Source organism: Pongo abelii, chromosome 6 (assembly GCF_028885655.2).
Source record: "Pongo abelii isolate AG06213 chromosome 6, NHGRI_mPonAbe1-v2.0_pri, whole genome shotgun sequence".
NCBI lineage: Eukaryota > Metazoa > Chordata > Mammalia > Primates > Hominidae > Pongo > Pongo abelii.
In genome coordinates, this window is record NC_071991.2 from 126182011 (window position 1) to 126206957 (window position 24947).

The 24947-nt window shown below is 53.6% G+C and overlaps 2 protein-coding genes across 2 annotated transcripts in view; both read right to left on the reverse strand.

The window, feature by feature from the left end:
* KCP (kielin cysteine rich BMP regulator) overlaps positions 1-12486 on the reverse strand; it is a 35012-nt gene extending 22526 nt beyond the window's left edge. Inside the window, exons 1-8 of the mRNA XM_054559806.2 lie at positions 11566-12486; positions 9094-9236; positions 7830-8019; positions 7667-7743; positions 6846-6930; positions 4638-4720; positions 4309-4402; positions 3360-3442 (exon numbers count right to left, since the gene is read on the reverse strand). Of these exons, the coding sequence (XP_054415781.1) occupies positions 3360-3442; positions 4309-4402; positions 4638-4720; positions 6846-6930; positions 7667-7743; positions 7830-8019; positions 9094-9236; positions 11566-11644 (834 nt within the window). The 5' untranslated portion in view covers positions 11645-12486. The remainder of the gene's footprint in view (positions 1-3359; positions 3443-4308; positions 4403-4637; positions 4721-6845; positions 6931-7666; positions 7744-7829; positions 8020-9093; positions 9237-11565) is intronic.
* A 954-nt stretch (positions 12487-13440) lies between these two features.
* LOC100451087 (filamin-C-like) lies at positions 13441-14987 on the reverse strand. Its single transcript, XM_009243214.4, has 3 exons — positions 14810-14987; positions 13926-14135; positions 13441-13807 (listed from the first exon to the last, which is right to left on the reverse strand). Exons 1-3 carry the CDS (start codon positions 14892-14894, stop codon positions 13620-13622), a joined length of 483 nt encoding a protein of 160 aa, XP_009241489.1. The 5' UTR covers positions 14895-14987; the 3' UTR covers positions 13441-13619.
* Between the last annotated feature and the right edge of the window lie 9960 nt (positions 14988-24947).

Sequence of the window (24947 nt, forward strand, 5' to 3'; positions counted from 1 at the left end):
AGGTTTTCTGATAACTTTGGAGATTGTGACATCAGAATAGAAGAAAAAACTTTCAGAACTCAGAGAGCTGAAATGTTCATGAGTATCAAACAGAAGTTAACTGCATGGACTCTGACATAATCTATTTGACTTTTTGCTCAAAACGTTGCTGATCCTTTGTTTTGTTTTTCACAGTCAAGGAAACTTTTTTTGAGCTATTTACAGCTTTTGACAATTGAGTAAAGTATACTCCTGTGAACAAAATTGGAGCATATTTATTTCTCTCTACCTAATTTATCCAGAATTTGGAAACTATTTGTGAGTATTCTTAATTTATGGCAATATAGCTATTTGCATGAGTGCAATAAGAATCTGTTTTCTTTTGTAACAGGATGCAATTGGAGAAACTGGCTATTTTACCAAGGCTTTGACCATAATGGCATACTTTCCCGTAAGGAATCAAATTTGGCTTGTAGAGCCAATAAACGCCCCTTGGGGAAACTGGCCTCATACCTTGCCTACATAGTCCCTGTACAGGGTTTCTGACCTGTGGTAAGTAAAGAATGTCACTTTCTAACAGGCCCAGGAGCCCCAAGTTATCTTGGAACCTCAAGAGGAGAGGAATTTACTCAACTCATAGGTATTTGAGGGCACAAACCCATGGCAAGGCTTGGCTCAAAAAAAAACTTATCTGAGATTCTTTATGAAACAGAGTTCCATCAAAGCCAATTTCAAAAAGCTTATATAAAAAATAATTATTCTTGCTGCACTTGATACAAATAATCAGGCCAAATATAATAAAGCAAGTCAGTGTTACCATGATTAGTCTTCAGTAAAAATGGGAAACTAGAGAAAGAAATATTATATTTCAAGAACTATGGTATACTTGTTATTAAATTCTAGTCTCAGCAGTTGTTTTTAAGTTTGTTTTTGCAACTTAGACTGACTGCTTGTTCCTGTGACCCAACCAGAGATCTCTGGCTGCTGCTCAAAGAAACAAAAAGGATGGGTTATGTAAAAACCTGGAGTCAATATTCTAATTCTGGGCATGTACTGGAATCATCTAGCAACCCCATATCAGGTTGGTTCCAACAGTTGCCCAGTTCATGGAAAGCCTTCTAATTTTGTTTACTTGAGATAATTTTACTGATTTTGCTTTACTCTTGTGGAATATATTTCTGTTGTACTCTTTGGGTAGGAATAAGGATAAGCTTACTCAATGTTTTCTTAAATTAAACTTTTATTAATCTTCCAGATATCAACTTTTGTCGGAACTCAGAGTTATGAATGGCCCTTGCCATACTGATGCTTTCTGATTAAGCACCTCTGTACCCTGAACACAAGAGAGAGAGACCCTAATAGTTATGCAGGAATATCATTGCCCCTATTCAGCCTGAAGAAATTACAAAAGATGGATCTTTGTCCCTCTGCACCCCTTAGGATCAAGCGTTCCCTTATAAAAGGGAGGGGGAAAATGTCAGAGGCATTTGAACCATAGCAACTCCATCTTAAATAGGAGCTGGGTAAAAAGGAGGCTGAGACCTACTGGGCTGCATTCCCAGATGGTTAGGCATTGTAAGTCACAGGATGAGATAGGAGGTCAGCACAAGATATAGGTCATAAAGACCTTGCTGATAAGACAGGCTGCAGTAAAGAAGCCGGCCAAAACCCACCAAAACCAAGATGGCGACGAGAGTGACCTCTGATCGTCCTCACTGCTATACTCCCACCAGGGCCATGATAGTTTACAAATGCCATGGCAATGTCAGGAAGTTACCCTATATGGTCTAAAAAAGGGATGCATGAATAATCCACTCCTTGTTTAGCATATCATCAAGAAATAACCATAAAAATGGGCAACCAGCAGCCCTCAGGGCTGCTCTGTCTACGGAGTAGCCATTCTTTTATTCCTCTACTTTCTTAATAAACTTGCTTTTGGCTGGGCATGGTGGCGCACGCCTGTAATCCCAGTACTTTGGGAGGCTGAGGCAGGCGGATCACGAGGTCAGGAGATCGAGACCATCCCGGCTAACCCAGTGAAACCCCATCTCTACTAAAAACACAAAAAATTAGCTGGGCATGGTGGTGGGCACCTGTAGTCCCAGCTACTCGGGAGGCTGAGGCAGGAGAATGGCGCGAACCCAGGAGGCAGAGCTTTCAGTGAGCCAAGATCGCGCCACTGCACTCCAGCCTGGGCAACAGAGCAAGACTCCATCTCAAAAAACAAAACAAAACAAAACAAAACAAAATAAAACAAACTTGCTTTCACCTTACTCTATGGACTTGCCCTGAATTCTTTCTTGCACGAGATCCAAGAACCCTCTTTTGGGGTCTGGATTGGGAACCCTTTCCTGTAACGATTGCAGTGGGGTTGGGTGCCCTGTAGCTTTCACACGGAGTCCTTAGTCCTTAGCAGGCTGTCAGGAAGCTCCATGAAACATAGCCCTCCTCAAGTGCCCCCACCTGGCCTTCAGGGCTTACGTGTCCCTACCTCCTCCAGGCTATTCCTTATATCTGGGGTACCTTCCCCTCTTTTTCCCTGCTCAAACCCTACTTACCCTTTGAGGCCTAAGTAAACACTGCCCCTCCCATGAAGATGTTCTAGATCTGTGCTGCCCAGTAGAAATATAATGTAAGCCACTTATGTCATTTTAAGTGCTCCAACAAATGTTAATTTTTAAAAATTTTTTGAGACTAGGTCTTGCTATGTTGCCCAGGCTGGTCTCAAACTCTTGGGCTCAAGTGATCCTCCCGCCTCTGCCTCCCAAAGTGCTGGGATCACAGTCATGAGCCACCATGCTCAGCCTCACGAATGTTTAAAAGTAAAACAAAACAGATGAAATTAATTTTAACAACATATTTCATTTGGTTCAATGTATCCAAACTGTTATTTCAATATGTAATCAACATATAATGGATTACTATTTTACATTCCCCTATTTCATAGGAAGTCTTTGAAATCTGGCATGTATTTTACACTTATGGCACTTCTCATTTTGGACCTGGCCACATGTCAAGTGCCACATGTAGTAGTGGCTGTGAATTGGACAGCATAGTTTTAGATGCCTCAGGTCAAACTGTGATTCCCCCACTCTGGAGCTTTTGCCACTCGCCATATCCTGCCCGGTCTCCTTCTCTAGCCTGTGAGCTCCTTGAATTCATTCACTAACCCGGGCTAAGCACCTCTTGGGCTCAGAGCTGGGCACGCAGATGAGCTCTGCCCAGCCCCCACCTGCACCGCCCCCAGCAGACAGCGCCTAGGTCTTCTCCACTGGGTCCCCTCTCAACACCTCTGCGAAGTATTCCATGGAATGAGCGAATGAATGCAGTGGGCCTGAGGGCAGGGAGGGGGACAGACCAGGAGCAGCCTCAGGACTCACCAGGCACCGGCAGATTCGGCAGGGGTCCCCAGGTGTTGTCCACTCTTGGCCATGTTCCCAGTGAGAGCCACCTTCTGTGCAGCCTAGGGTTGAGGGGTTGAGAAGAGGGAGGCCTGGTGGGAGCTGGCCTGGACTCCAGCCTCAGCCTGCCTGCCCTCCTCGTCCACATGCCCTCTGAGGGCTCTCTCCTGAGCCAAGACTAGATGGGGTCAGATCTCTGCCTAGATTCCCCAGTGGCTTCCAGTGCCCCAGGCAGAGTGAGGCCTCAGCTCCTTAGCCTGCCCTTTCTGGTCTTCCGTGGACAGAGCATAGCCACACCCATGTGCCCCACCTATCTCCGGCCCCTCGTCACCTCTCACACCTTCCCAGCCAACATCGCACACCCACCCTGTGTGTCAGGGCCATGCCTGTGCTTGATTTCTCCCCTCTTCCTGGAAGGCTCACTGCCTTCGTCAGCCCTTCACCAAGCTAACTGCTCTTTATCCTTAAGGGCCACCTGAGGACCAGCTGCCTCCAGGACACTTTCCCTCCTGTGCCCAGGCTGGATTCGGTCTCCTTCCTCTGAATTCACACACTAGTTGGTGCTTGCTTCTATTCCCGCCCTTGGCTGTTACAGGACTTTTCATTAGTGTATGACTCAGTGTCACACTCTAGTGGTCATCCCTGAGGGCTGACCCCATGTCTCATGATTGGGGAGCACAAAGTAGAAAGCAAACATTTATTAAGCTGCACTGTGAGGTATGGAATATCATTATCTGCACCTTACACTGGGGAAATTGAGGAAGAGAGTCACACAAGCACTAGGTGGCAATGGCAGAATTTGAGTTGAGGCATTCCAGCTCCCCCATGGACCAGACTCACTGGAGGGCAGCAAGGTGGGCTCTGGAATTCAAGAAATGGCACGACAGCCTACCTGTGGCTCTACCAGGGAGGGGCCAGGGGCTCTCACCTTGGCAGGTCGGGCAGCAGTGCCCAGGCCTCAGGACTGGCTCTGGGCAGGGGCTGGGCAGGCACTTCAGGGGCATGCAGCGAACTCGGCTCCTCTGTAATGCACCAGTGGCTGTGAGGCTTCAGGTCTGGCTTCCGCAGAGGGCTGGGTGGGCGAGTGTTGGGCACCCTCGGAGGAGGGGGGCACAGGGCAGGGATGGAGGGAGAGCCTAGCTGGCTCCACCTCTCAGGAGGCATGTGAGGGGGCTAGAGGAGTGGCAGGCAGGGCCTAGGGCAGGGCAGGTGTCCAGGGAGGAGCAGGGCCTGGGCAGATGGGACAGGCGGACTCACCAGGCAGGTGCACTGCAGACAAGGGTTGGAGCTGGACAGGAAGGTGCCCCCCTCCTCATAAAGCTGCCCCTCATACTCACAGCCTGGGAAGTTTGGCAGGATGACAAGTGGGTCACCAGGGAGCAGGGTGGGTGGACATCACTTCAGGGAACGCATGACCCCAAGTAGGTACTGGACTCTTGGGGTTGAAGGGATGGCGGGGCAGGGCAGGACAGGGCAGGTCGTCACCAGGCCAGCAGACGGGGCAGCGCTCCCCAGGTGGGGTGCAGCTCTCCAAGCAGTTGAGCTCTGAACACGAGGGCCCCTGGCACTGCACGGCCCCTGCCTGCAGGGCAGACACTGAGCCAGCCCTCCCTTCCCCCACCATCCTCCCTCTTTGTCTCTCTCCCGCTCTCCCTCCTCATCTCTTCCTGCTCCGTCCCTCTCCTTTGCCAGAGCTGGCTTACTCTACAGGCCTAGCAGGCTTCAGCCCTGACGCCTGGGCAGTGGCAGTAGCAGCCCTGCCTAGCCCCCACATTTGGGCTTGGCATGGCCAGGCCAGCAGTCTGCCCAGCAGCAGGGATGTGCGTGGTGGCTGATTCCTTTACCTGGCAGGTGCAGATGACACAGGGCTCTGGATGCCATGTTTCCCCAACCCCGTGGCCCTGGGGCAGCCTGGAAAACCAGGCCCAGACCCCCAAGTAAGAGACCCAAAGGACTGGGTGCCGCATTAAAGGGGCACCATTCACGTGACAGACATCAGAGATTTTAATATTTACTACCCCTTTCCAGCAGATGGCAGTAAAGTGTCTGACAGGCACATCATCAGCATGGTTCCATTATTTTACAACAGATAGAAGTAGTGTCTTGAGGAAAGGGTGCCTTTTAAAATTTCACCAAAGACATCGTATAGGCTAGCAGTGGCCCTGAGGCACCACGTGCCCTGAAGAGTGTGTGTGTGTGGGGGGCAGGGGGATCTTTTCTTTGTGTGTCTTTTCTTTGAGATCCTCAACCCCCAAGATTTTAAGTCCTCATCTCCAGCCAACACCCCAGGCTGCATTTCCAGACCCAACTGGTCTGAGTCCCTGTCCCACCTTTCTTACTACCAACTGAGACTCCTCTCTCGGAGGGGCTGCCAGATAAAATATAGGATGCCCAGTAAAATTTGAATTTCAGAAGAATAAGATGTCATTTTTAGTATAAGAATGTCCCAAATATTGCATAGGATATACCTATACTAAAAACTTACATGCTGTTTATTGAAATTCAGATTTAACAAAGCATTCTAGACTTTCATTTGCTAAATCTGGCAACACTATCACCTTATGAGCCAGTAACACCCCCCTGCATAGCCATGACTTCCTCTTCCTCCCAGCTCTCTTCATGTCCCCGGCCCCACTGCTATCCTAGTGTCCCAAGCTTGGCCTCCACTATTCCAGGGGACCCAGCCAGTCACCGGCTCCTGCCCGTCCTTTAGAAACATCCCCCCTTCTCCAGCCCACTGCCATCCCTGGCTCCATGCCTAGACAACTGCTGTCACAGCCCCGACGCCTCTGTCTGCATCTAGCCCCCACCAGGTGAATATTCCTCAAGCGCCCCCTTGACCACGCCACACGCTGCTTCAGCCTTCAATACCCCCCACTGCCTGTAGAAGAAAGTCCTAATTGCGAGGCTTACGGCAGCCTGTTCCCACTGGCCTTCCCACATGGACTTCCTGCAACCTGCCTCTCTCCACCCTGTCCTTGTGCCCAGAGGACCCACGTGTACTCCCTCTCCTTCAGGTGGAACCCCACTTTCCCATGAAGACCCAGCTCAAAAGACCCATTGTCTGTAAAGGCCCCCAGACTGCCCAGCTCGACGGGCTTCCCCTGCCTCCTGTGCCCTCCTCTGGCAAAATACACACTGCACTGCCTTCTACACCTCCTCTTAATCTGCTCATTGGGTCTTCAATCTTGTGGTAGCTTAGCTATGAGCTTGTCTTCTCAACTAGATTGGAGTCTCCCTGAGGGCAGGAAAAAGATTTTGTGCCTGTTTCCCCGTGGTCTCTGGCTCAGTCCCAGGCCAGAGCCAGTACCTGCTGACTTGTGCATGGGTTCTGCACTCCCCTGGCCACTGTCAGGAGTGAGTGGGTAGGCACCCCTGGGCATGTCCCAGACTCGCTGACCGTCAGGTGGCAGGCCGTGGCTGTGGGCATGCAGGAGGTGGGGCTGAGGCTGGCAGGAGGCTGACCTGGCTCACAGTGTGGGCAGCATGCTCCTGGCTCAGGGCAGGGTCCTCTTGGGCATGGCTTCTGGGTGCAGGTGATGGTCCCTTCCTGTGGGAGCAGACTGAGGTGGCTGCACAGGCATCAGAACCCCAGAAGGCACGGCCTCTGGAAGCAAAACCTCAGCCCAGGCTGGGACATGTCAGAGGGGCAAGAGGATGAGTTGGCTCTGTGGATGTGGGCTACCCTCTGTGTAAAGGCAGAAAAGAGACATCCCGCCCCCACTCCCATCGTCTCCTGATGCTCTTGACCCTGGGAAACCAACTGTTGCAGGTGCCAGCAAATTCCCCAGAGAGGGGAGATCCTAGGAAGAAGACCGAAGACTTTCTCAGGGAGGAAGGAAGAAGGAAAGACTGGGGGAAGGTGGATGTGGCACCTGGTGAGGGAGGATAGGCAGGCCAGGGGGTTCCGAGGTAGAAGATGGGCAGTGGAGGAGTGGGAGGTGATATAGGAGGACAAGCAACTGTTAAGTTGGTGCAAAAGTAATTGTGATTTTTGCCATTGAAAGTCATGTCAAAAACCGCAATTACTTTTGCACCAACCTAATACATTCTCTGCCTCCATGCCACTGTTGGCCAGGTCTGAATTGAGTGGCTTGGGGGCCCCCCAGTGTTCGTGGGCATCGAGCTCCTTTTCCTACTCAGAATCAACTGAAAGCCACCGTGGCAAGGTGTGGGAGTGGCAGGCAGAGCCCATTATGCGACATCTCGAGTGTCATGCGGCAGTGACAGGTAGCTGAAGAGAGGCAGACAGGTGAGGGATATCCAGGTGGGTCCTGGGAGCTCACCAGACAGTGGCAGGTGGTGCAGGCATCTGGGGAGAAGGTCTCCCCGTTGCCGTAGGTCTGGCCATTCTGGCTGCAGCCTGAGGAGACAGCAGTGTCACTCAAACACCCCATGCCATCTGCAGGTCTTTAGGTGGCCCCGGTGGGCGGATAGGGTGGCACTTACCCCTGCAATGGGGCAGGTGTGCTTGGGGGCCACAGTGAGCAGCCCCATCCTGGCAGACGCAGGCTGTGCAGGCGTCAGGCTCCCAGCGTGCCCCCTCGGGCCAGGCGCGCCCCAGCCCCCAGCACTGGGGAGACGCAGGGCGGCACTCACAGGACTCCAGCCGCCTCACCCTCGTCTGCAGGTCCTTATTCTGGAGGAAGGAGATGAAATAGCAGGCACTGGCTCAGCTTCCCCCACCATCTCCAGCAGAGATGAGGGGTGTGAAAATGAGGCAGGATGAGAAAGAAGTTTGCCAATTCCAGAGCAGAGATAGGTCCCTCTCAGTCAGCATCCAGCTCAAATGATCACCGTTCTCAGGGGGGCACGGGCCCCAATCTCTCCTTTGGACAAAATGGGGACCCAACCCTTGCTCCAAGAATTAAAGACATCTTTACCCATCCAAAATATTTCTTGATGATGCCTTATATAGAATGCATTCCATAACATTCCCCAAATGCACGGAACAGTACGAAACACGAACTGACAAAACAAATAGCCTGGAGGTTCTTCATTTGCATGAAAGAATCAATGTTAAGAATTGTTCTGGCCGGGCGCGGTGGCTCATGCCTGTAATCCCAGCACTTGGGGAGGCTGAGGTGGGCAGATCACCTAAGGTCAGGAGTTTGAGACCAGCCTGGCCAACATGGCGAAATCCTATCTCTACTAAAAATACAAAAATTAGCTGGGCATAGTGGTGCACACTTGTAGTCCCAACTACTCAGGAGGCTGAAGCACAAGAATCACTTGAACCCAGGAGGCAGAGTTTGCAGGGAGCTGAGATTGTGCCACCGCACTCCAGCCTGGGTGACACATGGTGACTCTATCTCAAAAAAAAAAAAGAAAGAAAGAAAAAGAAAGAGAGAGAGAAAGAGGAGGGAAGGAAGGAAGGAAGGAAGGAAGAAAGAAGAAAGAAAGAAAGAAAGAAAGAAAGAAAGAAAGAAAGAAAGAAAGAAAGAAAGAAAGAAAGAAAGAAAGAAAGAAAGAAAGAAAGAAAGAAAGAAAGAAAGAAAGGAAAGAAAGAAAGAAAGAAAGAAAGAAAGAAAGAAAGAAAGAAAGAAAGAGAAAGAAAGAAAGAAAGAAAGAAAGAAAGAAAGAGAAGGAAGGAAAGAATTGTCCAGATAAGAGCTCTATTTTAGTTTCCCCCCTCCAAGCCTAACTCCTTCTCTCCTTCCCACTACGAGAAGCCCTCCCTACCCGATGCAAACCAGCCCTGTCTCCATGGTACCTGTTCTCTGAGCTCCACCACTGCAGCCTCCAGTCGCCCCAGCCACTCTCGCAGGGAGTGCCACTGCTCCTGGGAGTTCCCAGCAAGGGCTGAGGAGTGGGCAGGTGTCTGCTGCCCAGGGGGATCCCTGGGGACAGCCCCACCTGAAGGGCACAAGAATCCCATGTGGGCCTGAGGGTGAGGGGCTGGCCTGGCCACATTTCCTGGGTTCTGTCTTCTGACCCACAGGGGAAGGGGGTCATCCTGTGCACCCCACCCTGTCCACTTGCCCACCCACCATCCAGGGAAGGCGATGTGGTCTGTGAGGGCTGGGGAGTGAAAGCTGGGGGTGAGGGCCTGGAATAAGGGGAGGAAGTTCTGAGTGGACAGATGTGGCCCAGACCAGCTTTCCCCGCTTGTCTGGGTGAGCCACAGGGCTCCCAACCCACCAGGGGACACAGAGCATCTCTAGAGCAGGGCTTCCCTGCAGCCTGCCCTGGCTGACGTCCCCAGTCATGGTGAGCATGTCAGGATCATCCCGCCTCTCTTGGGCCAGGGGCTTGGCCAGGGATGGCTGGGAAGCCGACATGTCATGCTAGGAGGGCCCGGAAGCCAGCACAGGCTGAAACGCAGGGGAAGGCCACAGACATGTGCCAGGCGGGGCTGCTTTCAGGGGCCTGGGGTCTGGCTGAGAGTCTTTTTAGGGAGAACACGAGCAGCCCCCATCCCCTGACTCTCTGCACCTGTCAGAAAGGCCACCACTTTTGGAGAATGTGCTCAGGGAAGGACAACTGCTCCCCCTGCTCCCGCCCCCAACCCTGAGCATGGTTTTCCAGGCTTGTGACAGGGGTTCCTGGGGTCTCCCACACTGGGTGGGGTGGGCTCCAAAAGTGGGACTTGGCTGCATTTCCTGAAGGGTTTGAGAAAGGTGCTGGCAAGGCCCCTGCTAACTTTGAACACACCAGATCCAGTGAAGACAGCCTGTCCCTACTTCTAGAAGACACTATGTCCAGGAAAGAGGGACAGGGCACCTCTGAGCTCTGGCCTGGGGTTGGGGACGGCCACTTTCACCTTTTCACTTTGATCCTTCTCCTGCAGCCTGGAAAGTAAAGGCAGGAGGGGAAGAGGCAGACATGGGTCCCTCCTCCAGGCAGGGATGGGCAGGGAAGTGGAGGGTCTGGAGCGGAGGCAACAGGAACAGAGAGGAGGAGGGAGAGGGCTGGGTCTTTCCCACCATGGTAGCTCATTAGTGAGGCCAGGCCTGGAGTGGCTTAAAAGGGTTTCTCACAGACACTAGGCCTGAGAGACAGGGGAACAATGTCACCCACTGTCACCATCAAAGGCAGAGGGGATTCTAGGCTAAAATTGAACTTGCTTTGTCCCAAGTTCCCTGGCTTGGTTAATGCCATCCCACTTACCCAGTTACTTAAGCCAGAAAGGTGGGGCTCAGCTCCCCTATTTTGTTGCCTGAGTTGTCCCCTAATACATTCCCTCCTTCTCCTCTCTCCACCGTCTCCATTCAGAAAGCTGAAGACAAAGCATCCCTGCCTACATCTGTGCCCCTTCTCTCCACTCGACCTTTCTGAATCACACAGCTGAAGTCTCCCAGGAGCAAGTCCCGCTGAGATGGATCACAAGCACCACCCACCTTTCCAGCCCAGCTACTGCCCACTCATATCAGGGATTCTAACTCAGACCCCGCACCCTGGGCGGATACTGGCCCTCAAACCCCAGGTGCCCTTTCCCATTTCCGTCCCTGTACTGGACATCCTGTCACCCGGAATGGCACTCGGTCTCAGTCCTTCCCAAGCACACAGAGGGCGGCCACGATGGGCGTCTCAGCATCTGAAACCTTCTACCCAATCTAGACTCCCGTGGGGCCTCATCCTGCTGCCCAGGGCCCCTCCTCCCAGGCCACTCCTCCAGTTCTGCTTAAGCAGGCAGGCGGGATATGGGAGCCCGGGAGAAGCTGGATCCTCTGGGACCCCTAGGTGAAGCCAGGGCCAGCCTTGCCTGGAGAGACTTGCAGAAAGAGCTCTGAGTGGCACAAACTTGGCTGGTCCCCAGGGAACTGTCCCGGGCTCCCCCTCTCAGCCTCCCCTGGCCCCGTGCCGGCACCGAGCCCTCCATTCCCGCCTGTCCCGCTCCGGGGAGAGCCAGACACAGATGCAAAGTCAGCTTCCACAGCGGGCCCCTTTTCTCCCCCTCCTTCGTCAAGACAAATAATTAACTTCAGACTCCCAGATGCCAGGGCAGCCGCACTCTCTCCCGCCTCCGGCTGCAGGAACCGCCCCCCTCTCCTGAACTCCCTGCTTTGGCCACGGTCTTCCGCACCCTGCTCGCTCCCCCGACGGGGAGGACGGGGCTGGCGCGCGAACCTCAGGCAGGGCTAAGAGAAGCAGCCCCCGGCCCTGCTTGGCCCCCTCAGGCCAGGCTGATAGGAGGGAGGGGGCGCACCTGGCCGAACCCCAAGTCTCCCGCGCCTGGACTCACCTTCCGCGCCCAGGCCCGCCGCCAGCGCCAGGCCCCCGAGCTGCAGAAGGGACAGCGCAGCAGCCCCGGCCCCGGCCATGCTAGCTCCGCCTCGCTCGCCGTCTGTCGTCGCGGCTCAGCAGGCGCTGGGGGAGGCGGGGTGGGGACACACAGGCCGCTCCCACCCAGGCTTTGTTCAGGGAGGGCTCAAACCCCCCACCGCGCGCGCCTTTTCCCATGGACGCCTCCACTCGCCCGGGCCCGGCCGGTCCTGACCACGGAGAGCAGCTCCAGCTCGCAGGAAGCCCAACGGGGGTGCAGGCCCTATCTCCGCTTAAGATCCAGAAGGAGACCTTGAAAAGAAAATAAACCCAAGTCCACCCCTCTCGGGCTCCTGGACAGTCTCCCTGCCCCTTTAGGTTACTCCATCGCCCTGGGGTTTCCAGATCGATTTTTCCTCTCTCACACAAGTTTACAGAAGAAGCAGACTGAGCTGGGTTTAAATCCCTGCTCAGCCAATTCCACGTGGCCTTAGACCACTAACTTCTCTGTGCCTCAATTTCCCTATCTGTAAACTGGGGATCACCACATCTACTTTATAGACTTGCAGTGAGCATTAAGTGAGATTATATAAGTAAACAATTTAGAGTCAGTAGACAGACGGTAAATGCTCAGTAAATAACAAATAATAACAATAAGAACTCCTGATCTCTGAAATGATGGACGCGACCAGTGTATTCCTCTCTCCACCTATAAGTTTCTTTCCTGGACTCCACTGAACACCCCTACCCACCCCAGCAGTCCCAGGCTTGGCCCCAAATGCCACGGCCGCCCTTCACTGGGTGGTCTCAGCCCCATTTCCCACTCCTGAGCTCAGGCCTGGCTGTGGGGTGAGCCTGTGTAGGGAGCAGGGCTGGGCCCTGGGCTCAGCAGGCGGAGGGGGCCAAAGGGAGGAAGTGAGGACAGCCTTCCCTGTGGGCCCACAAGGCTGGGAAACTCCTCCTTGCAGCTGGGAAGCAGAGGGTTGGGTCTCACAGGCGAAGCTCACAGGCAAAAAAGGGACATTGAGGGCGGAGCTGTGAACCCTTCCAAAGCTCTCCCTCCCTGCCATAAACACCAGAAGTCGGAAGCCACCCCTCCCCCTAGCCCAGGCAGGGACTGAGGTCTCCCCAGCCCACTCTCCACCGAGCTTAAAGCTTCAGTAAGGAGAGGGCGGCTTCTCTGCCCCAGAGTCTGGGCCCCTGGTGGGCCTGAGCTTTTGCCACAGGGGGCAGGGAGGCTGCAATGCCACGCTAAGACCTGGCCTCAGTGCCTGGAGCTGGGGTCACAGAGGAAAGCCAGGGCCGGCCAGCCAGCCAGAAGAGGAACAAGGAAGCGGCAGCGCTATTCCTGGCAGGTTTAAGGAAGGTGGCTTTCGTTGACCGGGTGCCTCTGGAAGGCAAGTCCTCCTGGGAGCAGGGACGGTTCAGAGCACAGATTCTGGCAGGGTTGCCAGGGCACGTCCTGGAGCTCATGCTTTCTGCTCTGGGGCCTCTGGCTGGTCACTTCACTTTTGATGGCTGATTTTTCTGAGCTGTGACTGGAGCTCTAACAGCACCTGCCTCATGGAGTGTTTGTAAGGGTTAGTAATGCATGGTGCCTGGCACAGAGGTATGAGCAATTATTACTTCCCTTATGAAGAATGGGGGCACCTCCATCCCCATTTTACAGAAAGAATCAGAGAGAATCAGGGTGAGCAGCTCTAAACCACACTGGGAGGACACACAGGGCTTCCCTGGCCCCACAGTCCCCTTCCAGTCCCTCGTGTCTTAGCCTCTGCCCCTGAGCCTGGCCCCAGTCGGCCCTCATGTCACATTCCCTGGGAGGGACACTGTCCTGACACAGACAAGGTCCTCCGACCCCGGGCGCAGTGGGGTAGGGAGGCTGGGCCTTCACTTCACCCCCCAAGGCAGGTGTTTGTAGTGTCTGATTCTGTGCGTGTGTCTGGGTGTGGCACATTTGTGTGTGTGTGTGTGTGTGTAAAATGTGTGTTTGGCTGGAGGTGGGGGCTGAGGCTGGGGAGGCACTTTTGGGACTCAAGGGACCTTGACTTTGAAGGGGCTTCCAGGGACACTTTCGTCACCCCACTTGACGATGAGGATGTAGTCCCCTTTCTCCTTGACAGTGTAGGTGACATTGTACACCCGGTTCCCCATGTGCTTCACGTACACCTCCTCACAGGGGGTCTTGGGGCCGTGCACGCCCACCATCATCATGTTGGTGCCTGGAGAGGGAGGCAGAGGGACAGGCTCACACCAGAGAGTCCCCTACTGTGACCCACACCCTGCTCCCCAACGGCTTCTTGCTCGCACCCCGGGAGACGCCCTCCCCCCGCCACCTGCCTGCTTTGCTGCAGTCCACGGTGAAGGAGTTCTTCTGGCCCACGAAGGCCTGGGACAGCCCAGGGCCCCGAGTCACCACCTTGCTGGCATCCGAGGAGAACTTGGGGATGGAGCTGTAGCCGGAGCCCCGGCTTGAGGAGGACTTGGTCACAGTCTCCACCAGAACCGTGGATGTTTCGTGAAGGCTGTGGCCTCTGGACAGCCTCGGACCTGAGGGGCGGGTGGAAGGGGCACAAACCTGGTCAGAAGGGCTCCCTGTTCTTCCCCAGGCAGGGGACCCTCGGCCAGCACTGCCACCCTGTGGGACTCACTGCCTGCATTTGAGGCTCCCCGCCAAATTCCTCCAAGGGCCACTCTAGGAGCACAGCCCCATTCCCAGCCAGGGCCCTGAGCTGCCAGCTCCAATTGGTGCTCCACCCTAGGGCTGGGGCCTCAGATGCTGCGCAGGTCCCTCATCCTTGCAGGCTTTGTCTGGGAACTCAGGCTAACTCACAGGGTAAGAGTCACTTTGCAAAGGAACACCCACCCGACTCATCCTACAGACAGCCTCAAGAGGGGAGCTTGCTCAATACTGGCTGTGTCTTCCTGGAGCTGAGGAATAAGGGAAGCCAGGAGCGAAGAAAGTGATGCTAGAGCCTGATGAGCCAGCACAGGCCAGAGCTGAAGGAGTGAGGGGCCACGATGGAGAGGAAGAATGAGAATTTTACACAATCATGCCAGACTCCACAGAATGTGTACTGTGTAGAGCCAGGCCCACCTCTAGCCCTGGTAAACTGACCGTGATGTCTGGGGGCAGACTATGGCCTGGATGTGCGTGGCCACCGGAGCCCTCCGGGCTGGGCTGGGCTGCAGGCTGGGTGGACCTCCCCGAAACCGGCACTCACCAGTGACCTTGGCCTTGAAGGGGCTGCCCACGATGTGCTGGGGGCCACCGTACTTGATGGCAATGAGGTAGTTGCCAGGGGCCATGGGAGTGTAAGTGACCACGTGGCCCTCAGGACACTCCCGACAGTCCAGCTGCACCTTGGAGGGGCCATCAATGGTGACAGACAAGGTCCCCGAGCAGGCGTTCAGGGCGTTCACGTTGATCTCTGATGAGACACCTGGGGGCCAGAGGTAGCAAGGCTGAGGGCAGGAAGGGCTTGTGGCCCAAGAGAGGCTGGGCCCCAGCTCCCTGGGCAGCCTCTGTGGGGGGCTGCCACCGCCGCATGCCCAGCCTGGCCCCTGCCTGCCAGCCCAGCATGGGGGCAGGAGGAACCAGGGCCCAGTGCGCAGTCTACGGCACGTACCTGCTCTGAGGGGCACTAGCCTAGCTGTGCTGGGTACCAGGCAAATGAGAGATGATATGCCCTGTCCTGGCTGAGGAAGGCAGAGCCCCACACTGTGTGAAGCAGGCTGAGGGAAGAAGGCAAGTGCCTGTTGGGCTGTGTCAGCTGTGGGCGCATGAGCACTAAAATGTGGGAAGCTGAGTGTGGCTGGACTAACCTGGGAGAGCTTTGGGGAGGAGGTGGATCAATGGGGAGGCCTGGAAGGGCTCTAGGGGAAAAGGAGATAAACTTGTTGGGGGAGCCCCAGACCTGGAATATGAGGAGGGGATGCACAAGGGCTCCCGATGTGCTGGTAAAATCTCACAGTCAACCCCAGGGTCCCAGTGAAGTCCCAGGCGACAGTCCCCTCACTCCAGGAGCTGCAAGGCTTGGGTACCAGGGACCCACTAGGGGAAGAAGTGCCACAGCAGTCCTAGTAAGAGTGGCCAGACAGCAGGCGCCCTGCTGCCTCCAGGGTTGTTCTGGGTCACATGTCTCCTTGCAAACCCACACCCAGCTCAGGGAGAGGACAAAGGTTTTGCTGCATTGGGCCTGATCCTAAATCCCACCCCTCCTGGTGAGCTGCCCACACCCCAGGCCCTGCTGCTTGCCTGGTCCAGACAGGCTGAAGCTCTGGGGCAGCAGGTGCCCAGGAAGAAGTTTCTTTCGGCTTCCTCCGAGAGGCAGGGTGGGGGAAGACCACGGTACAGGGGGAAAACCCCCAAGTAGGGCTTCCAGATAAAAAGGGGTGATTTCCCAGTGACTCCCTAGACTCTTGGAGCCCCTCAGCCCCAGCCCCAGGCCCGACAGCTACGGGGTAGGGGGAGGATGGAGGTAGGGGGAGGGGAGGTCTTGCCAGTTTTCTCTGTGGACACAGCCAGTGCACTTTCAGGCCCTGGGGACTGGGTCCACGGGGCCCCAGGCCCACTCTAGTCCTCTGCCCCTACTTCCCGCTTCCCCTCCGCCCCCCTCCCCCCTCCCCTCCGCCCCCACCCCTCCCGCTTGCTCCGCTGGGGCACACCCCCTGGGCCAGCCAGCGGAGCCACCCTCACCCCCAGGGACGCTCCTCCTGCTGCTGGAGAAGCAGCACCCCGGTCCTCGCCCTGCTGTGCCCAGCGTGGCCACGAGGCTGGGAAAGTCCCCCACTCCCGCCTCTGCTCCCAGGCACCTGCTCCTGCCCCTCCCGGGTCCGGAGACAACCGCTCGAGGCCAGCGCTGGTCCTCGCCATCTTCCCCCAAATCCCAGCCACGCTAGTCTCACTTTTCCTCCACGTTCAGCCTCTTCATTGTTGCCTTCTTAAGTTCTGGGACAAGACCTACAGAAATCAGCCCAGGAACTGTTGCGCCCCATCCTTCTCCGCTGCTCTAGGGGCCGGCGTCTGTCATTCCCGGCCGCGAGCCCAGGGACCCCAGGGACGGACGGAGCCTCTACCTGACACTATCTTCCCCCAAACTCTTGCACAGTTCCTGCCATTGGCCTGAAGATCCCGGGGGATGAACACTTTAAACCTCAACCTTTTTTTCCGAAAGGGTGAGGGTGGCCCGGGAAGAGCGAGGGCGAGTGCATCGAAAGTAAGGATCGGGCCTCGCTCATCTGTGGACCAAGCCAGCCTCCAGCGGGGCGCCTGGGAGCCCCCATTCTGGGCGATGGGGAGGGGGAGGGGGAGCAGCAGAGCCGGCGCCCCCAGCTGCGGTGCCTCGCTGCCTGGGCCTTGTGGTTCCCCGGGAGCCAGCACCCCAAACAGATCCGGGCGTGAGGGACGCCTGGGAGGTCCCAGGCCGGCGGGGCGCGCCCTGCTGTAGGCACCCACCTACAGCTGGACGCGGAACCCGTCGTACTCCAGTCTTCATCCCGCCGCCCGCAGGTGCCTGAGGGGCGCGGGCCCTGGTCGAGCCCTAGACTTGGGGGTGGGCAACAGCCGGTACCGCTCCCACCACCTTCCGGGCGCACCGGGAGGGGACGCGGAGAGGAGACAGCGGCGACCGGGACCCACCTGTCTGCGATGCTCCTGCGTGGCTGCGCCCTTGAGCACTGGCGGGGCGGTGGGGCCGAGCTGACTCTTCCCGGGCTGCGCTGGGTTCTCCTGCACCGCGCCGGCCCCGCCCGGAGGGACCACTCAAGGCGGCCGGCACTTACCGGTGACTACTGAACTGGACTGAGCATTGGGTCAGGCCCAGGGCCTGTAAGGAGACGCCAGATAGACAGCGCGGTGGCCTAGACGACCACTGGGCTCCTTCGGCAGTCTGGAACAGGGAAATAGTAATTCCATAACCTCAAATTCCGCTCCGCGCCCCGCCCCCCGACTCCCCCCAGCTCTGAAGGGTCCGCAGGTCTTCCCCGGTCCACGCCATCGGTGAGCTCTGGCACCTGAAAGAGATGGTTTCCCGGGTCAAGAGCATTAGGATGCCAGGTGGTGGCTTGTGCCTGTAATCCCAGCAGTTTGGGAAGGCCAGGCAGGAGGATCGCTTGAGTCCAGAAGCTGACCAGCATGGGCAACATAAGGAGACCCAGTCTCTACAAAAATAATAAAAAGAAATTAGCCAGGCGTCATGGTGAGCGCCTGTAGTCCCAAGCTACTCTGGAGGCTGAGGCAGGAGGATCACTTGAGATGGGGAGGTCGAGACTGCAGTGAGCCATGATGGAGCCACTGTATTCTAGCCTGGGCAATACATTGAGAACCTGTCTCAAACAAAACAAAACAAAACAAAACAAAAACCAAACCAAACAAAACAAAAAACATCAAGAGACGACTCGGGTTGGGGCAGGATATCTCTTTTCTGCCTCTACACAGAGGGTAGCCCACATCCACAGAGCCAACTCATCCTCTTGCCCCTCTGACATGTCCCAGCCTGGGCTGAGGTTTTGCTTCCAGAGGCCCTGCCCTCCAGGGCTCTGATGCCTGTGCAGCCACCTCAGTCTGCTCCCACAGGAAGGGACCATCACCTGCACCCAGAAGCCATGCCCAAGAGGACCCTGCCCTGAGCCAGGAGCATGCTGCCCACACTGTGAGCCAGGTCAGCCTCCTGCCAGCCTCAGCCCCACCTCCTGCATGCCCACAGCCACGGCCTGCCACCTGACGGTCAGCGAGTCTGGGACATGCCCAGGGGTGCCTACCCACTCACTCCTGACAGTGGCCAGGGGAGTGCAGAACCCATGCACAAGTCAGCAGGTACTGGCTCTAGCCTGGGACTGAGCCAGAGACCACGGGGAAACAGGCACAAAAATCTTTTTCCTGCCCTCAGGGAGACTCCAATCTAGTTGAGAAGACAAGCTCATAGCCAAGCTACCACAAGATTGAAGACCCAATGAGCAGATTAAGAGGAGGTGTAGAAGGCAGTGCAGTGTGTATTTTGCCAGAGGAGGGCACAGGAGGCAGGGGAAGCCCGTCGAGCTGGGCAGTCTGGGGGCCTTTACAGACAATGGGTCTTTTGAGCTGGGTCTTCATGGGAAAGTGGGGTTCCACCTGAAGGAGAGGGAGTACGCGTGGGTCCTCTGGGCACAAAGACAGGGTGGAGAGAGGCGGGTTGCAGGAAGTCCATGTGGGAAGGCCAGTGGGAACAGGCTGCCGTAAGCCTCGCAATTAGGACTTTCTTCTACAGGCAGTGGGGGGTATTGAAGGCTGAAGCAGCATGTGGCGTGGTCAAGGGGGCGCTTGAGGAATATTCACCTGATGGGGGCTAGATGCAGACAGAGGCGTCGGGGCTGTGACAGCAGTTGTCTAGACATAGAGCCAGGGATGGCAGTGGGCTGGAGAAGGGGGGATGTTTCTAAAGGACGGGCAGGAGCTGGTGACTGGCTGGGTCCCCTGGAATAGTGGAGGCCAAGCTTGGGACACTAGGATAGCCATGGTGTCAGGGACATGAAGAGAGCCGGGAAGAAGAGGAGGTCATGGCTATGTGGGGGGGTGTTACTGGCTCATAGGGGGATAGGGTTGCCAGATTTAGCAAATAAAAATGCAGAATGTCCTGTTAAATTTGAATTTCAAATAAACAGCACAATTTTTTAGCATAAGCTCACAGTCACAGTGGGAATAAGCTGTAGAGAATGGAATCAATTTGAGGTCCTTAGGATCCTGGGGCCTGGCCAGGCCTGTCCACACTGACCTCCAGCCAAGTAGCCTGGCCCTATCCTTGGCACGACCTACTAGGCGTTCTCCCTGGAAATGTTATCATCATGAGAAGTCCAAGCCTCCTCCCTATCCCTGGTCACTGTGACTCTCAGCTGCTTCTTGCCCAGCTCACCCCCTGCTCTGCCCAGTCCCACACCCCAGCACCCCCACCTGCCCTCTTCGTGCCTCTGTCAGAGCCCCTGAATGTTGCTGGACAGCATCTCACCACTCCATTGCTTCCAGGGCAGACTCGTGGCCACAAACCTCAATGAGCACTGGACATTGCCAGAAATCCTCCTACAATCTCTTGGCAAATCCCCCTCCCTGAAAGGAGCATTTTTTTTTTTTTAACCTTCCAGTGGTTCTGCTCCTTACTTGCCACATGATCTTGGCAAGTTGTTGAACCTAAGTCTCAGGTCCTCCCCTATGAAACAGGGGTAATAAGAGCACTTCTGTCTTTGCTCTCGTTAAGGATTGTCAGACTGGGTGTGGTGGCTCAAGCCTGTAATCCCAGCACTTTGGGAAGCTGCAGTGGGTGGATCACCTGAGGTCAGGAGTTCGAGACCAGCCTGGCCAACATGGCGAAACTCTGTCTCTATTAAAAATACGAAAAGTAGCCGGGTGTGGTGGCGGGCACCTGTAATCCCAGCTGCTTGGGAGGCTGAGGCAGGAGAATCACTTGAACCCGGAAGATGGAGGTTGCAGTGAGCTGAGATCAGCGCCACTACACTCCAGCCTGGGTGACAGAGTGAGACTGTCTCAAAAACAAAACAAAAAACAAACAACAACAAACAAACAAATAAAAAACGATTGTCTTAGCCTGGGTTCCTGGAAATCAGAGCCTGAGACAAAGGCTTGCATGCAGGCTGATTTTGGAATATGATTCCCAGGAGCAGGAGGGAGGATGGGAAGTGTGAAACTGGGAAGGATGGAGAGCCAATACAAGGGTGCATTATGCAATGGAGCCGACCACTGCGGTGGGCATCAGCATCCAGTCCTGCAGGACTGGGGGAGCCATGTGAAAGGCAGGCAGGCAGTAGAAGCCATTGGCACTGGGAGGCCCCCAGGGCATTAGCTGCTCCCAGTTATGCATGAGCCAGTGCCCACATGGGTTCCCAAGGGTATCCAATGCTGTGCATCAGAGAAATTCCAACATGAGAGAGGTAAATTTGCAGCCAGGACCTGAGGAGAGACGCTGTCAGGGTGCACTATGTGGAGCTGCTTACAAACTGTGTACAACTGGAATGAGGTACGGCTGAGAGGATTTGTATAAGAGGTGGCCAGCACAGGTGTTAAGTAGGATAATACACACAGAAAACTTTTTGCAGTGCCCAGCACATTATAAGCACCACAATCTGTTATTATTTTCATTGTCATAATCATCATCTCCCTCTGAGGTCCAAACCGAAAAGTCAATATTAACATTTTTTAAAAATCTGCAACAGAAGGTAAAGAAGCTTCTGGAAAACTCACCCTATAAAGTGAAAGCCCAGGGCCCTGAGCAAAGGGTGTTATTTGCAAGGCACTTGAGTTCCACAGTTGAGTATGATCACTGTGTGCCTCTTTTTTGGGTGCCAGGCACTGTGCTTGATGCAGGGGTACAGTGGTGAATGCGACAGGGTCCTGCCCAGAACCTTCCGGGAAATGAGACTCCTGGTAAAGGGAACCACATGAGCACTGGACTCAGGTCCACACAAATGTCAGGCTTGGAATAAGCATCTGGCCTGTTTTTCTCTGCTGGGGGGGACCGTGATGTAGCCTTTCTGACCAGAAACAGCTCTTTCTTTAGAAGAAGAGGATTTGGCTAGAGAAAGAAAGAAGGAACGGCTTGGGCCCAGGTTTGAGTCCTCGCTTGGCCTGGAAGCCCCTCTGTGGGGACACTGCTGGTTCCCTTACCGTGATGCGTGGGCCCCTGGGAGGCATACAGCTGCAGTAGCAGCATACGATGCTGAGTTGGTCGGAGTTCTGAGTCAGTGAGTTCCGAATTCAATTCCTGTGCTCCCACTTACTAACTGCCCTGAGTGTCCTCTAATTCTCCCTTCTCTCCTTCTCTGCCATTTATTCCCTGTCCCTCTTGGTCTCCTACAGACAGCATCACTCTGTGCTTTCATGCCTTCTGGTTTCCTGTTGGTTCCACCAATGAGAGGCCCCAGCAGGGGATGAGGGGGCAGGAGGGAGAATGGTTGGGGTATTTCTTTCCCGGCCTCCTCCTGCTCTGCCTGGGCTTCCGAGGTTACACTATTCCTTCCCCTTGTCCCCTTGAACCGGGAGGTAGCAGTGGTTTCCTGCTACTGTTAGTCCCTGGGGGGCCTCAACATTCCTTTCTGGTTGTTATAACCATGTCTGCAGATCTGTGAACAGCTCCCTTTTTTTTTTTTTTTTTTTTTGAGACAGAGTCTGGCTCTGTCACCCAGGCTGGAGTGCAGTGGCACGATCTCGGCTCACTGCAAGCTCTGCCTCCTGGGTTCACGCCACTCTCCTGCCTCAGCCTCCCGAGTAGCTGGGACTACAGGTGCCCGCCACCACGCCCGGCTAATTTTTTGTATTTTTAGTAGAGACGGGGTCTCACCGTGTTAGCCAGGATGGTCTCGATCTCCTGACTTCGTGATCCGCCTGCCTCAGCCTCCCAAAGTGCTGGGATTACAGGCGTGAGCCACCGCGCCCGGCTGAACAACTCCTTCTTTACATTCTCTTTAGCTAAATCGTTTTTGGGGGAATTCTGTTTCCTCCTGGGTCCTTAATTGATATGCTAACCTTATCCACTTGCTCCACCAAGTTACTTACCCCCAAGCCCAAACCCTTCATCTGTAAAATGAAGTAATACCCCCTACGTTAAGCTGGGAGAATTCAACCAGGCAAACCTATTACATTGGTTCATTCCTGTGTGCGTGGTACCTGGCACACAGGAGACCCCAGCATAAGGGACTCCCCATTCTTACTGCCTTTGGGTTGTACTGTTCACAGTAGCAGGTTGGTTTTTTCCCTGAGTTTGGTGGCTGGAAGCAAAAGGTCACTGTGGGGAGGGAGGCAGAGAAGGGATTAGTAAATGATTAGATTTTTCTGCTTCATTTGATATCTTTTAAATCACGACAGTTGTGACAAATGAAATAAGCTGACGGGCCAGCTGAGCAGCCTCAGTGGGTGGGGGGACGTGCTTTTTATTAGAGATCTGAGATTCTAATCCCACAACTCTTATCTCACAGCCTGGCCACATCTTTCGTAAATTCAGACTACGTAGCCCACCAGTCCCCTCCCAGGAGGAATTTCCTTTGCTGCTCCTTAAAATGCCCCTCAGGTCCACCTCACTGCATTCCAGGCACAGTGCCAAGCTGCAGTGTTGCCCACTCAAGTACAAAATGTCAATCCACACCCCCGGCCGGGTCACACTGAGTGTTGGGACCCAATACTTCCTTGTTGGATGGAAACTGCTGGGATTTGAGGAGTGTATGTGAGTTGTTTTGTTTCCAGTATAGAAAGACCAATGCACTCACATTGCACTATATATATATTATATATCTATATCTATATATTATATATATAATATATCTAATATTAGATATCTAATATATATTAGATATATTAGATATCTAATATTATAATATTAGATATAATATATAAGATATAATATAAGATATAATATAATATCTTAGATATCTTATACATTATATATCTAATATATATTATACATTATATATCTAATATATATTATACATTATATATCTAATATATATTATACATATTATATATCTAATATATATTATACATATTATATATCTAATATATATTATACATATTATATATCTAATATATATTATACATATTATATATCTAATATATATTATATATTAGATATCTAATATATTATATATCTAATATATAATATAATATATATAATACATATATAATATATAATACATATATTATATAATATATATAATACATATATTATATAACATATATTATATATAATATAAAATATATAATATATAATATATCATATATAATCTATATAATATGTATAATATATTATATATAATCTATATAATATGTATAAGATATTATATAATCTATATAATATGTATAATATAATATCATATAATATATATTATATATGTATTGCACTATATATAATAAACATATAAAAAAGATATATATCTTTATATATGTAATATATATAATAAAGTTTACTAAAAGATATATATATTTTTTAAATTTAATTTTTGGGGGGGTCTTGATCTGTCACCCAGACTGGAGTGCAGTGGTGCAATCACAGCTCACCTCAACCTCGACCACCTGGGCTCAAGCAATCCTCCCACCTCAGCCTCCCAAGTAGCTGGGACTACAGGTGTGTGCCATCATGCCTGGCTAGTTTTTTTTATTTTTTATTTTTGTAGAGACGGGGGTCTCCCCCTACGTTGCCCAGGCCGGTCTCGAACTCCTGGACTCAGGCTATCCTCCCACCTCAGCCTCCCAAAGCGCTGGGATTACAGGTGTGAGCCACTGCACCCAGCCACATTGCATATCTGAACCCCGTGCCACAGCCTGCCCCTGGGGGCTGGGCAGGTTTCCAGACACTCACACAGTGGCCCCCCCAAGCCTGGAGTTTCTGCAGCCTGGAGGAAAACTTGCCAGTAGAGCCTCATGCCTCTTCTCACCTGGGGCTTCTTAAATCCCTTCTGACTTCTCAAAGGCTGACACCTGGGGATCCCATTAGGGTTTGGAGAAGCTAAGAGGTTTGGGGAAGTGTGCTCCCCACCTGGCATTCTCTCTTCTTCCCACCACAGCTCTTCCTGTCCTTCCTGGCCTTGCTCTCAAGCTTCCACAGTGCCCCCACTCACAGTCCAGTAGGACTGTCTGCGATGATTGATGTGTTCTAGATCTGTGCTGTCCAACATAGTGGCCACATAAAGCTATTGGCACCTGTCATACGGCTAGAGCAACTGAATGTCTGAGTTTTTCATTTTAATTAATTTCATTACTTTAATGTAACTAGTCATATGTAGCTGGTGACTACCGTACTAGGCAGCACATATTTAGACCTTGAAGGCCCCAGTTCTCGAGACAATTTACTTCCATGGGCTGAGAAAGTTTTGTAACAGATCCACAATGGCTATGATGTGAATAAGGCCCCCTAGAGTTGTGAGGCACGAAGCTCCCCCTGTGGCAGCCCCGGTTTCAGGAGCCCCCCTCTGCACCCGATAGGGCAGTGATAATGACTCCTGGGCTGAGTCCTCTATGGGCGCCAGGCCCATGCCAGGTGGGTTACACGGACGATGGTGATTTGTGCTCACAGCTGCTCTAAGAGGTAGGTGCTATGATGGTCCCCAGGAAACTGGGACTTGGAGAATTTAAGAGGCTCAGGCAGAGGAGAGAGGCTGATTCTCCACCCCAGCTCCGGCGGGCCCCAGACTCTCTGCCAAAACAGAGACCTCTGCTGGCACCCCCCAGCCCCTGTACCTGCCCCACACCTTCCAAGTGGCTTCTCAGCACAGTGAGTTCAGCTTCTCCATGGTTTCCACAGCACTGGGTCTTCCCTCTGCTACAGCATCCAGGCTTATCTCCTCAGGCGCCAGGCCAGGGGTACCCTGGGAGCTGGGCTTTGCCAT